We start from the raw sequence: 15272 nt of genomic DNA, 5'->3' as shown, positions 1-15272 counted from the left end.
TCAGAGTGGTAATCTATGTGTAGATCAAAAGAGATGATTAGGGGAGGTCTTAAATTGATTTTTTGCATCATTATTCATAGAAACATAGAAAACATACAGCACAATACAGGCCCTTCAGCCCACAAAGCTGTACTGAACATGTCCCTACCTTAGAACTACCTAGGCTTTACCCATAGCCCTCTGTTTTTCTAAGCTCCATGTAGCCATCCAGGAGTTTCTTAAAAGACTCTATAGTATCCGCGTCCACCATCGCTGCCAGCAGCCCATTCCACGCACTCACCACTCTCTGCGTAAAAAACTTACACCCGACATCTCCTCTGTACCTACCTCCAAGCACCTTAAAACTATGCCCTCTTGTGCTAGCCATTTCAGCCCTGGGGAAAAGCCTCTGACTATCCACATGATCAATGCCTCTCATTATCTTGTACTCCTCTATCAAGTCACCTCTCACCCTCCGTCACTCCAAGGAGAAAAGGCTGAGTTCACTCAACTTACTCTCATAAGGCATGCTCCCCAATCCAGGCAACATCCTTGTAAATCTCCTCTGCACCCTTTCTATGATTTCCATGTCCTTCTTATAGTGAGGCAACCAGAACTGAGCACAGTACTTCAAGTAGGGTCTGACCAGGGTCCTATATAGTGGCAACATTACCCCTCGGCTCTTAAACTCACTCCCATGATTGATGAAGGCCAATGCACCAAATGCCATCTTAACCACAGAGTCAACCTGCGTAGCAGCTTTGAGTGGCCTATGGACTTGGACCCCAAGATCCCTCTGATCCTCCATGCTGCTAAGAGTTTTACCATTAATACTATATTCTGCCATCATATTTGACCGACCAAAATGAACCACTTCACACATATCTGGGTTGAACTCCATCTGGCACTTCTCACCCCAGTTTTGCATCCTGTCAGTGTCCCATTGTAACCTCTGACAGCCCTCCACACTATCCACAACACCTCCAACCTTTGTGTCATCAGCAAACTTACTAACCTATCCCTCCACTTTCTCATCCAGGTCATTTATAAAAATCACAAAGCGTAAGGGTCCCAGAACAGATCCCTGAGGCACACCACTGGTCACCGGCATCCATGCAGAATATGACCCGTCTACAACCACTCTTTGCCTTCTGTGGGCAAACCAGTTCTGGATCCACAAAGCAATGTCCCCTTGGATCCCATGCCTCCTTATTTTCTCAATAAGCCTTGCATGGGGTACCTTATCAAATGCCTTGCTAAAATCCATATGCACTACATCTACGGCTCTACCTTCATCAATGTGCTTAGTCACATCCTGAAAAAATTCAATCAGGCTCATAAGGCATGACCTGCCCTTGACAAAGCCACGTGGACTATTCCTAATCATATTATGCCTCTCCAAATATTCATAAATCCTGCCTCTCAGGATCTTCTCCATTAACTTACCAACCAATGAAGACTCACTGGCCTATAATTTCCTGGGATATCCCTACTCCCTTTCTTGAATAAGGGAGCAACATCTGCAACCCTCTAGTCCTCCGGAACCTCTCCTGTCCTCACTGATGATGCAAAGATCATTGCCAGAGGCTCAGCAATCTCCTCCTTCACTTCCCATAGTAGCCTGGGGTACATCCCGTCTTGTCCCAGTGACTTATCCAACTTGATGCTTTCCAAAAGCTCCAGCTCATTCTCTTTCTTAATATCTACATTCTCAAGCTTTCCCTACAATCGCCAAGATCTGTTTCCGTGGTGAATACTGAAGCAAAGTATTCATTAAATACCTCCGCTATTTCCTCCAGTTCCATACACACTTTTCCATTGTCACACTTGATTGGTCCTAATCTCTCACGTCTTATCCTCTCGCTCTTCACATACTTGTAGAATGCCTTGGGGTTTTCCTTGGTGTTTGGAAGTAGGTACAGAGGAGATGTCAGGGGTAAGTTTTTTATGCAGAGAGCGGTGAGTGCGTGGAATGGGCTGCTGGTGGTGGTGGTGGAGGCAGAAACGATAAGAGCCGACTCTTGGACGGCTATATGGAGCTTAGAGGAATTTTGTGGGTAAAGCCGAGGTAGTTCTAAAGTAGGGATATGTTTGGCACAGCTTTGTGGGTCGAAGGGCCTGTATTGTGCTGCGTGTTTTCTATGTTTCTCTGTTTAATCCTGTCCGCCAAGGCCTTCTCATGGCCCCTTCTGACTCTCCTAATTTCATTCTTAAACTCCTTCCTGCTAGCCTTATAATCTTCTAGATTCATATCATTACCTAGTTTTTTGAACCTTTCGTAAGCTCTTCTTTTCTTCTTGATCAGATTTACAACAGCCTTTGTGCACCACGGATCTTGTACCCTACCATCCTTTCCATGTCTCATTGGAATGTACCTACTCAGAACCCCACACAAATATCCCCTGAACGTTTGTCACATTTCTATGGTACGTTTCCCTGAGAACATCTGTTTCCAATTTATGCTTCCAAGTTCCTGCCTGATAGCCTCATAGTTCCCCTTACCCCAACTAATATTTCCCTAACTTGTCTGTTACTATCCCTCTCCCAATGCTATGATAAAGGAGATAGATTTGTGATCACTATCTCCAACATGCTCTCCCACAAGAGACCTGACACCTGACCAGGTTCATTTCCCAATACCAGATCAAATACAGCCTCTCCTCTTGTAGGTTTATCTACATATTGTGTTAAGAAACCTTCCTGAATACACTGAACAAATTCCACCCCATCTAAATCCCTCACTCTCAGGAGATGCCAATCAATATTTAGGAAATTAAAATCTCCCACCACAACAACCCTGTTATTATTACTTCTTTCCAGAATCTGTCTCCCTATCTGCTCCTCGATGTCCTTGTTACTATTGGGTGGTCTATAAAAAACATCCAGTAGACTTATTGACCCCCTTCCTATTCTTAACTTCCACCCACAGAGACTTTGTAGACAACCCCTCTGTGACTTCCTCCTTTTCTGCAGCCGTGACACTATCTCTGATCAACAGTGCCATGCCCTCACCTCTTTTGCCTCCCTCCCTATCCTTTCTGAAACACTTGAAGTAGCCATTCCTGCCCCTGCACCATCCAAGTCTCTGCAATGGCCACAACATCGAAGCTCCGAGTGCTGATCTACGCTCTAAGCTCATCTGCTTTATTCATGATACTCCTTGCATTAAAATAGACACATCTCAAATCATCGGAGTGAGTGCGTCCTTTCTCTATCACCTGCCTATTCTCTCTTCCACACTGTTTCAAAGCTTTCTCTATTTATGAGCCAACCTCCCTTTCCTCCGTCACTTCAATTTGGTTCCCAACCCCCAGCAATTCTAGTTTAAACTTTCCCCAACAGCCTTAGCAAAGCTTCCCGCCAGGATATTGGTCTCCCTCGGATTCAAGTGCAAACCGTCCATTTTGTACAGGTCACACCTGCCCCAGAAGAGGTCCCAGTGATCCAGAAATCTGAATCCCTGCCCCGTGCCCCAATCCCTCAGCCACGCATTTATCCTCCACCTCATTCTATTCCTATCCCAGAGTGCTTAAGGAAGTAGCCCAAGAAATAGTGGATGCATTAATGATAATTTTTCAAAACTCTTTAGATTCTGGACTAGTTCCTGAGGATTGGAGAGTGGCTAATGTAACCCCGCTTTTTAAAAAAGGAGAGAGAAACCGGGGAATTATAGACCGGTTAGCCTAACAACAGTGGTGGGGAAAATGCTAGAGTCAGTTCTCATAGATGTGATAACAGCAGATTTGGAAAGCAGTGAATTCATCAGACAAAGTCAGCATGGATTTGTGAAAGGAAAATCATGTCTGACGAATCTCATAGAATTTTTTGAGGATGTAACTAGTAGAGTGGATAGGGGAGAACCAGTGGATGTGGTATATTTGGATTTTCAAAAGGCTTTTGACAAGGTCCCACACAGGAGATTAGTGTGCAAACTTAAAGCACACAGTATTGGGGGTAAGGTATTGATGTGGATAGAGAATTGGTTGGCAGACAGGAAGCAAAGAGTGGGAATAAACGGGACCTTTTCAGAATGGCAGGCAGTGACTAGTGGGGTACTGCAAGGCTCAGTGCTGGGACCCCAGTTGTTTACAATATATATTAAAGACTTAGATGAGGGAATTAAATGCAGCATCTCTAAGTTTGCGGATGACGAGAAGCTGGGCGGCAGTGTTAGCTGTGAGGAGGATGCTAAGAGGATGCAGGGTGACTTGGATAGGTCAGGTGAGTGAGCAAATTCATGGCAGATGCAATTTAATGTGGATAAATGTGAGGTTATCCACTTTGGTGGCAAAAACAGGAAAACAGATTATTATCTGAATGGTGGCCGATTAGGAAAAGGGGAGGTGCAACGAGACCTGGGTGTCATTATACACCAGTCATTGAAAATGGGCATGCAGGTACAGCAGGTGGTGAAAAAGGCGAATGGTATGCTGGCATTTATAGCAAGAGGATTCGAGTACAGGAGCAGGGAGGTACTACTGCAGTTGTAGAAGGCCTTGGTGAGACCACACCTGGAGTATTGTGTGCAGTTTTGATCCCCTAATCTGAGGAAAGACTTTCTTCCATAGAGGGAGTGCAAAGAAGGTTCACCAGATTGATTCCTGGGATGGCAGGACTTTCATATGATGAAAGACTGGATCGACTAGGCTTATACTCTCTGGAATTTAGAAGATTGAAAGGGGATCTTATTGAAATGTATAAAATCCTAAGGGGATTGGACAGGCTAGATGCAGGAAGATTGTTCCCGAGGTTGGGGAAGTCCAGAACGAGGGGTCACAGTTTGAGGATAAAGGGGAAGCCTTTTAGGACCGAGATTAGGAAAAACTTCTTCACACAGAAAGTGGTGAATCTGTGGAATTTTCTGCCACAGGAAACAGTTGAGGCCAGTTCATTGGCTATATTTAAGAGGGAGTTAGATATGGCCCTTGTGGCTAAAGGGATCAGGGGGTATGGAGGGAAGGCTGGTACAGGGTTCTGAGTTGGATGATCAACCATGATCATACTGAATGGCGGTGCAGGCTCGAAGGGCCGAATGGCCTACTCCTGCACCTATGTTCTATGTTTTTATGTTTCTATACTCACTGTCACGTGGCACAGGCAGTAATCCCGAGATTACTACCTTTGAGGTTCTGCTTCTCAACTTCTTTCCTAACTCCCTGTAGTCTGCTTTCAGGACCTCTTCCCTTTTCACCAGATTGATTCCTGGGATGGCAAGACTTTCATATGATAAAAGACTGGATCGACTAGCTTATACTCTCTGGAATTTAGAAGATTGAGGGGGGATCTTATTGAAACGTATAAAATTCTAAAGTAATTGGACAGGCTAGATGTAGGAAGATTGTTCCCGTTGTTGGGGAAGTCCAGAGCGAGGGGTCACAGTTTGAGGATAAAGGGGAAGCCTTTTAAGACCGAGATGAGGGAAAACTTCTTCACAGAGAGAGTGGTGAATCTGTGGAATTCTCTGCCACAGGAAACAGTTGAGGCCAGTTCATTGGCTATATTTCAGAGGGAGTTAGATATAGCCCTTGTGGCTAAAGGGATCAGGGGGTATGGAGAGAAGGCAGGTACAGGGTTCTGAGTTGGCCTACTCCTGCACCTATTTGCTATGTTTCTATGTTTTCCTACCTATGTCGTTGGTACCAATACGTACCACGACCTCTGGCTGTTCTCCTTCCCACTTCAAGATATCGTGGATGCGATCAGAAACATCCCAGACCCAGGCACCTGGAAGGCAAACTACCATCCGTGTTTCTTTCCTGCGTCCACAGAATCGCCTGTCTGACACCCTAACTATAGAGTCCCCTATCACTGCTGCCATCCTCTTCCTTTCCCTACCCTTCTGAGCCACAGGGCCAGACTCTGGGCCAGAGGCGCGACCATTGTTGCTTCCCCCAGGTAGGCAGTTCCCCCCCAAATAACTCAAGCAGGAATATTTATTGTTAAGGGGGACAGCCACTGGGGTACTCTCTAGTACCTGCTTCTTGCCCTTCCCTCTCCTGACTGTTACCCACTTCTCTGTCTCCTGTGGTCCTGGTGTGACCACCTGCTTATAGCTCCTCTCTATCACCTCCTCACTCCCTGACCAGATCAAGGTCATCGAGCTGCAGCTTCAGTTCCCTAACGTGGTCTCTAAGGAGCTGCAGCTCGACGCACCTGGTGCAGATGTGGTCGTCCGGGAGGCTGGGACCTCCCACAACTGACACCAAGCACAGAAAACCAGCCTCACACACATACTCACTGTCTCTATCTTAAACAGATAATCTACCTGGCCTCAACACTTTATCACCGAAGCCCCATTGAGCCAAAGGTTTCCTACTCTGTCTCCCTCTACTCCATCGCGCACTTCTCCGATGCCCACTCCGTAAACCTGTCTTCCTTTTATACTCTTCCCGCTGTTCTCACTGGCCAACCTCCATGTGCTTGCGCAGTCATGCCCCGTTCAAACTGCTGAAGAAATAAATTCCCTCAGGAGATGGACATAGAGTCTATAGATGTGAGAGAATGCAGCAGTGAGGCCATTGACCATATACAGATTACGGAAGGGGAGGTGCTGTTGAGGTAAATTAGGGTGGATAGATTCCCAGAGCCTGACAAGGTGTTTCCTTGGACCCAGTAAGAAGCTAGTACAGAAATTGCAGGAGCCCTAGCAGAGATATTTAAAAATCCCTGAGCCACAGGTGAGGTGCCAGAGGACTGGAGGATAACTAATGCTGGTCCACTGTTTAAGGAAGGCTCTAAGAATAAGCTAGCAAATTATAGGCCAGTGAGCCTGACATCAGTAATGGGAAAGTTATTGGAAGTATTCTAGGTATTTGGATAGACAGGGACTAATTAAAGATGGCTTCATGCATGGTAAGTCATGTCTAACCAATCTTTTAGAGTTTTTTGAGGAAGTTATCAAGAAAATTGATTAAGGCAAGGCAGGGGATACTGTCTACATAGACATTAGCAAGGCTTTTGACAAGGTCTCGCATAGGAGGTTGGTCAAGAAGATTCAGTCGCTTGGCATTCAAGTCAAGGTAGTAAATTAGATTAGACATTGGCCTTTGTGGGAGAGCCAGAGAGTGGTTGTGGATGATTGCCTCTCTTACTGGAGGACCGTGTCTAGTGGTGTGCTGCCGGGATTGGTGCTTGGTCCATTGATGTGTGACTTCTACATCAGCGATCTGTAGGATAATGTGGTAAACTAGATCCATAAGTTTGCAGATAACACCAAGATTGGGGGTGTGTGGACAGCAAGGAAGATAATGAAAGCTTACAGCAGAATCTGGACCATCTGGAGAAACCAGCTGAAAAATGGCAGGTGGAATTTAGTGCAGACAAGTGTAAGGCATTTCCACTGGAGGACTAACCAGGGTAGGTTTTACACAGTGAGCGGTAGAGCACTAAGGAGTGTTGTAGAACAATGGGACCTGGAAATACACAATCATAATTCATTGAAAGAGATGTTGCAGGTAGGGTCATAAAGGAAGCTTTTGGCACATTGGCCTTCATAACTCAACTTCTTGGGATATTATGTTAAAATTGTATGAGACATTGGTGAGACCTAATTCGGAGTGTTGTGTCCAGTTTTTTTAATCACCTGTCTACAGGAAAGATGTAAAGAACATTAGAGAGTGCAGAGAATATTTATAAGGACGAAGAGAGAAAATTGCCTAATGCTCGAAGTCCAAAGCAATGCACACAAAATGCTGGATGAACTCAGCAAGTCAGGCACCATCTATAGAGAGGAACAAGCAGTCAACATTTTGGGCTAAGACCCTTCTTCAGGACTGGAAACGAGGGGAGGAAGATGTCATAATAAAAAGTTGGGGGTAGGGGAAGGGGCTAGCTGGACAGTGATAGATTTAGACAAGTGGGTAAGAAAGGTAAAAGGCTGGAGAAGATATTGGCAGGTGAGAAGAGGTAAGAGACCAGAATTGGGAAGAGTGGGGGTGGTGAGTGGGAAATTTGTTTACAGGAAGAAGAAATCAATATTCATCCCATTAGGATACTCAGGCAGAATATAGGGTGTTGCTCCTCCACCCTGAGGGTGGCCTCATTTTGGCACAAGAGGAGGCCATGGACCGACATGTCAGAACAGGAATGGAAATTGAAATTAAAATATTTGACCACTGCGAACGATGTGGTCGATGGAGCGGAGGTGCTCAATGATGCAGTCCCCCAATTTACGATGGGTCTCACCTATGGAAAGGATGCTGCATCTGAAGCTCTGAACACAATAGATGATCCCAGCAGATTTGCAGGTGAAGTGTTGCCTCACCTGGAAGACTGCCTGGGGTCCTGAATGGAGGTGAGTGAGGAGGTGTATGGGCAGGTGTAGCACTTAGGCCATTTCCAAGAGTAAGTGCCAGGAGGGAGATTAGTTCGGGAGGGACGAATGGACAATGGAATCGCAGAGGGAGTGATCCCTGTGGAAAGTGGAGGTGGGGGAGATGTAAAGGTATGTGTAGTGGTAGGATCCCTTTGCAGATGGCAGAAGTTAAACATAGAACATAGAATAGCACAGTACAGGCCCTTCGGCCCACAATGTTGTGCCGACCCTCAAACCCTGCCTCCTATATAAGCCCCCACCTTAAATTCCTCCATATACCTGTCTAGTAGTCTCTTAAACTTCGCCAGTGTATCTGCCTCCACCACTGACTCAGGCAGTGCGTTCCACGCACGAACCTCTCCACGAGTAAATAACCTTCCCCTAATATCCCCCTGGAACTTCCCACCCCTTACCTTAAAGCCATGTCCTCTTGTACTGGGCAGTGGTGCCCTGGGGAAGAGGCGCTGGCTATCCACTCTATCTATTCCTCTTATTATCCTTTACACCTCCATCATGTCTCCTCTCATCCTCCTTCTCTCCAAAGAGTAAAGCCCTAGCTCCCTTAATCTCTGATCATAATGCATACTATCTAAACCAGGCAGCATCCTGGTAAATCTCCTCTGTACCTTTTCCAATGCTTCCACATCCTTCCTATAGTGAGGCAACCAGAACTGGACACAGTACTCCAAGTGTGGCCTAACCAGAGTTTTATAGAGCTGCATCATTACATTGCGACTCTTAAACTCTAGCCCTCGACTTATGAAAGCTAACACCCCATAAACTTTCTTAACTACCTTATCCACCTCTGAGGCAACTTTCAGGGATCTGTGGACATGTACCCCCAGATCCCTCTGCTCCTCCACACTACCAAGTATCCTGCCATTTACTTTGTTCTCTGCCTTGGAGTTTGTCCTTCCAAAGTGTACCACCTCACACTTCTCCAGGTTGAACTCCATCTGCCACTTCTCAGCCCACTTCTGCATCCTATCAATGTCTCTCTGCAATCTTTGACAATCCTCTACACTATCTACAACACTACCAACCTTTGTGTCGTCTGCCAACTTGCCAACCCACCCTTCTACCCCCACATCCAGGTCGTTAATAAAAATCACGAAAAGTAGAGGTCCCAGAACAGATCCTTGTGGGACACCACTAGTCACAATCCTCCAATCTGAATGTACCCCCTCCACCACCACCCTGTGCCTTCTGCAGGCAAGCCAATTCTGAATCCACCTGGCCAAACTTCCCTGGATCCCATGCCTTCTGACTTTCTGAATAAGCCTACCGTGTGGAACCTTGTCAAATACCTTACTAAAATCCATATAGATCACATCCACTGCACTACCCTCATCTATATGCCTGGTCACCTCCTCAAAGAACTCTATAACTCTATCAGGCTTGTTAGACATAATCTGCCCTTCACAAATCAATGCTGACTGTCCCTGATCAAACCATGATTCTCTAAATGCCCATAGATCCTATCTCTAAGAATCTTTTCCAACAGCTTTCCCGCCACAGACGTAAGGCTCACTGGTCTATAATTACCCGGACTATCCCTACTACCTTTTTTGAACAAGTGGACAACATTCGCCTCCCTCCAATCCTCCGGTACCATTCCCGTGGACAACGAGGACATAAGGATCCTAGCCAGAGGCTCAGCAATCTCTTCTCTCACCTCGTGGAGCAGCCTGGGGAGTATTCCGTCAGGCCCCGGGGACTTATCTGTCCTAATGTACTTTAACAACTCCAACACCTCCTCTCCCTTAATATCAACATGCTCCAGAACATCAACCTCACTCATATTGTCCTCACCATCATCAAGTTCCCTCTCATTGGTGAATACCGAAGAGAAGTATTCATTGAGGACCTTGCTCACTTCCACAGCCTCCAGGCACATCTTCCCACCTTTACCTCTAATCGGTCCTACCTTCACTCCTGTCATCCTTTTTTTCTTCACATAATTGAAGAATGCCTTGGGGTTTTCCTTTACCCTACTTGCCAAGGCCTTCTCATGCCCCCTTCTTGCTCTTCTCAGCCCCTCCTTAAGCTCCTTTCTTGCTTCCCTATATTCCTCAATAGACCCATCCGATCCTTGCTTCCTAAACCTCATGTATGCTGCCTTCTTCCACCTGACTAGATTTTCCACCTCACTTGTCACCCATGGTTCCTTCACCCTACCATTCTTTATCTTCCTCACCGGGACAAATTTGTCCCTAACATTCTGCAAGGCATCTCTAAACATCGACCACATGTCCATAGTACATTTCCCTGCAAAAAACATCATCCCAATTCACACCCGCAAGTTCTAGCCTTATAGCCTCATAATTTGCCCTTCCCCAATTAAAAATTTTCCTGTCCTCTCTGCTTCTATCCTTTTCCATGATAATGCTAAAGGCCAGGGAGCGATGGTCACTGTCCCCCAGATGCTCACCCACTGAGAGATCTGTGACCTGACCCGTTGTGGAGGATTATGTGTTGGATGTTGGATGTGGATAGAAGGAACTGGTTATGTGGATGCTGCCAGAACTTGAGGACCTGGACAGGTTCGGACTTTATTCCCTAAAATGTAGAAGATTGAGTGGAGATTTGATAGGGGTATACAAAATTATGAGAGGTATAGATAGGGTAAATGTATGCAGGCTTTTTCTGCTGAGGTTGAGAGTCAGACTAGAGGCCATGGGTTGAGGGTGAAAGGTAGAACGTTTAAGGGGAACATGAGAGGGAACTTTTTCACTCAGGATGGTGAGAGTGTGGAAAGTGCAGCCAGCACAAGTGGTGAACGCAGGATCTTTTTCAACAGTTCAGAAAAATTTGGATAGGTGCTTGGATGGGAGGGTACGTTGGGCTATGGTCCAAGTGCAGGTTGATGGGACTAGGCAGTTTAATGGTTAAACATGGACTAGATGAGCCAAAGGGCCTGTTTCTGTGCTGTAGTGTTCTATGATTCTATGAGTCCAAAAAGTCAAGCAAGATCAAAGTGTAAAAAAAGCATTTAAGTACTGATAAATAAAAAATCCTAAAATATGTTGAATAAAAATAGTTATTTCATCCTTTTTCATCCTAATCTCCAGTCTGGAATTTCTACATACAGTAAGCCAATGGGGCTTCCAATCTTATACTAGTTTGCATTGATGTTGGGTTGTATTGGTGATTCCCCCAGCATTATACTAGAGAAAGGTTGGTATCAGGTTATTGAAGTAAATGGTATGTGGGGTTGTTGTGACTGCAGCAGCTGATGTGAAAGAATGTTGCTACCATTAGTGTAGAGATGTGGAAATGGATTCCCCACCATTAAGATGGAATACAGTGACTGTTAGGGTCTGTTATCTGAGAATGAAAACATCCTGGACTCTCAATGGGTACTCACAAATCTTTTACTGGCAGCTGCCAGTACAATTTAGCTCTTAATCTTTTCAATGTAAAATCTATTAGAAATTCAAATACCTATGTCAGAATTGGCTGTATTTTTTCTGCAATAAATCTAAGCAGTCAAGTGTCGAGCAATGAATGCCCTAATGTTATGTCCATTCCTTGAAGTGAGCACTCCATCCCACCTCATATCCCTATTAACTGCTGGAGCAATAAGAATACCTTTCATTGTCTTTAATTGTCATGGACTATCTCAAAGTGTGGTAAATTAGTGGATTATTTATAAATTTTGCTCAGTTGGACAACAGTAAGAGCTTTTGAATTTAAACATTTACAACTCTGGTGATTCTCAGTACATCTGATGGTGCTGAGAAAGAAGTATTTGCTACCAGTTTGCTATTTTGATGTTAAAGCATGATCTTGAATTCATCTACCTTTAGCAATATTTCCACGCTGGAGGAAATGGCCTGAAAAAGACATTCTTAGAGAAGAGCCCAGATCTACTGTCCTTGAAATATGCACTCAGCCTCTACACTCAGACAACTAATGCCCTAGTTAAAAAATTTATCAGCACACAGTCTTTACAAGGTAAGAGCGACAAAGTGAATGTTGAACTACATTGTCTGATGAGTATGATTTGGCCCATTAGTGGCATATTATATCCACCATGAAGGTCTGATTGGTCCTTTATTCTGCATGTAAACATTATGTTTGATATAAATGACTTGGAGAAAATCCCAGAAAGAAGTACCATATCAAAGAAAATCTTTAGAGTTATTTAGTAATTTAAGTTTTGACTCAATTAAAGTAAGTCAAATATTAATGAATCAATTCTTGAAGAAGTTTAATCCCTAAAATCCCTGAAATCCTTTCTCAATGGCAGCAGAACTCTGTGGGCAACCTAAAAGTTATTACAGATGCTGGAAGGCACATAAAAAAATAGAATGTTGGAAATTCTCAGCAGATCAAACAGCATCTATGGAGACAGAAGCAGAATTAGTTTTTCAGATTAATGAGCTTTCATCTCAACAGTTCTGAAAGGTTCTGATAGATGTTTGCTTTAATAAAGCCTTTTTTGTGCATTCAGAGTTTCACACTCTCCATCATAGACTGGAGTTCAGAGCTTTCATGGAATAGTCTCACTTGAAGGGGGACATGACATGAGATTTTTTGTTTCTCCACCCATTTAAATAGACACTCTTTCATCAGTAGACATAAAGGGCAGCGGGGCAGCTGTTTCAGCTGCTGCCTCACAACTCCAGAGACCCAGATTAAATCCTGACCACGAGTTCTGTCTGTGTGAAGTTTGCACATTTTCACTATAACTGCGTGGGTTTCCCCAGAGTGCACAATGACATGAGGAATCTCATTGATCAATGTAATTAGGCATGGTGGGGGGAAGGGGAGCTCGATCTCATGGAAGGAAGCAAAAACCTGCTTAATAAAAAAGAATCCAGTTGCAGACAGTCCGCAGAGACACAGCATCCTACCAGTACCAATGTTTAAGTTTCCCGAGGCAGTCACTACTGAGCCTTTACCTTCTCCTCCTGCCTGTGCTCTCCGTCTGTGGAGATTCCATTCTCACCACAGACACCTTATAACCAGTTGGATCAGATTACCACAATGGCTCTCAATTTCGTGCACACAAAGGGATTCCTGATAAAGAGCTGCTTCTGCTAAAGAGGCTCCAAAACCATAAACAAAATGATAGAAATTTTGCGAAACAAGAGGAAGCCATTCAACCCACTATGTGTGATGTTCAAGCATTATCATGTTCCAGAACCCTAATCCTTTCTTGGTGTAAGCCACATTTGTGCTCTTTCACACTGGATTTTGGCCAGGTATTCTGGTCAAAAATACCCGGCCTGGCATTTGCACAACACACAAAGATATTTCAGTGGGTTGTAAATAGGTGCTTTTCAATTTCTGGACCAAGGGTTTTGGTGAATGTAGTAGCACTGTGCAAAAAGATTGATTTTCCATGTGGTTTTCGTTTTTTTATTAAGGATAAATCCAGCAAATGAAACTGGTTATAGCAAGCAGGAGCGTGTTTATATTTGAGCAATTGAACATTGTGCTGGTCAAGAACATCAATGAAGGGAACTGCATTCTAGTGAAGAATGATTTTACTAAAGTTGCAGCATGTGGCAGTATTGTGTATTATACTGTATCAATGAGAATAAATCACATGTGAAATGCTGACCTTCATTTCACCTCTGAAAACGTTTGTAATTATCTTCGAGTTCTATGTATGAAATTGAAATGTGATCTCTAACAAACTAAATGTTGGGCCCAAAATTTGCAGTTGACACTGCTGACTTGTAGGAAATGTCAAACTTACTTTGTGTAAGTCATTTGCTGGAAAATGCCAGGCCCAATCTGAGGGTGAAACTATCCCATGGCGCAACTTTTTCACTTGGAAATCCCATCACAGGATTCAAAACAACTGTGATCATAGAGCAAAAACTTTTGACAAGTGTCTAGGCTGAGCCACTGATATTCAGAAACATTAAAATACTTTGCACCAGTATTAACATTATCAACTACAAAAACATTTCCTAATTATGAAAAATTTAAAAAGTAATTGGAGTAAAACATTTAGTTATATTCAGATTTATGCAAAGAATTAAAAATAATCAAAAAATACAGGAAATTTTCAATAACCAATTTTTCAGCTATAGTGGATTCCAGTTAATTAGGGCAGCTGTTTATTTGGGACAAGAACAAAAACTAATCAAGTAAATAGCCAGGATTCCTTTTGCTGATTTGGGACACTATACTGACTCTTGCTGAACATTTTCTAACTAGCATTTGTTGCATGCAATTGTATGGCTGTTAGACACTACACTGTGCCGAGAGTGAACAGTTTTTAAATAGCATCAGTTGCATGTGCCTGTGTACGTTATCCATTTGGGCTGATAGATGCCGATTCAAAAAGCAGTGGTTTTTGTTAATTTTGTTTTTTATTTTGATTTTTAAAAAATTCAGATCCTTGATGTGAGTGCAAGGCAGTGCAGTTTGGTACTGATAGAAATAAACAGTAAGACAATTCAGAACGGTTTTGCTCACTGTGGTTTCAAGCATTCGGACTTGAAGATACCAGGAATGGCCCGGAGTGAAAAATAAATGATTTCACTACTTCAACAAGTTAGGAGCTATGGAGAAATTGAAGATATTGACAATCATCTTGAATATTATAATGAAAATGAAAATTTGGAGGATGTAATCGTCAAAAGCATTATATCAAAACACTAAGGTGGGAAATATGAAGACGAGGAAAGAAATGAAGATGATTCATCTGAAATTGTTCTAGTGACTACACAGGATACCAGGAAATTTGTTGTTAGATTACGAAACTGCTTCATCCAGGAAGGCAATGAAGGCAGTCTATTATCTGCACTAGGAGTCTGCAGTGATTTTGTTCATTTACAGTCAATGAAAAGAACATGGTAGCATACGCTGAATGAAGTCCTCCATCAATAACTATTAAAATCTAATGCATAGATTTATAGTGCTGTGATAGTATCGATAGTGTTTTAATTTATTCTGTACTTTATTTAAATCCATAAATTGTTACTCAGGTAAATGGTAGTATATCTTTTTTATGCTT

The 15272-nt window shown here is 43.6% G+C and overlaps 1 protein-coding gene across 6 annotated transcripts in view; it reads left to right on the top strand.

Annotated features, from left to right (window-relative positions):
* LOC140209874 (protein unc-13 homolog C-like) overlaps nucleotides 1–15272 on the top strand; it is a 923018-nt gene that overhangs the window by 877449 nt on the left and 30297 nt on the right. For all 6 annotated transcript variants that reach the window (XM_072278476.1, XM_072278475.1, XM_072278477.1 and 3 more), the window contains one exon: nucleotides 12103–12250. In XM_072278476.1, coding sequence (XP_072134577.1) covers nucleotides 12103–12250 — 148 coding nt within the window. The remainder of the gene's footprint in view (nucleotides 1–12102; nucleotides 12251–15272) is intronic.

This window comes from Mobula birostris, chromosome 14, assembly GCF_030028105.1.
Source record: "Mobula birostris isolate sMobBir1 chromosome 14, sMobBir1.hap1, whole genome shotgun sequence".
In the NCBI taxonomy this organism is placed as follows: Eukaryota; Metazoa; Chordata; class Chondrichthyes; order Myliobatiformes; family Myliobatidae; genus Mobula; species Mobula birostris.
The sequence above is the reverse complement of the archived record's forward strand: the minus strand, read 5'-3'. Positions and strand labels throughout refer to the sequence as shown.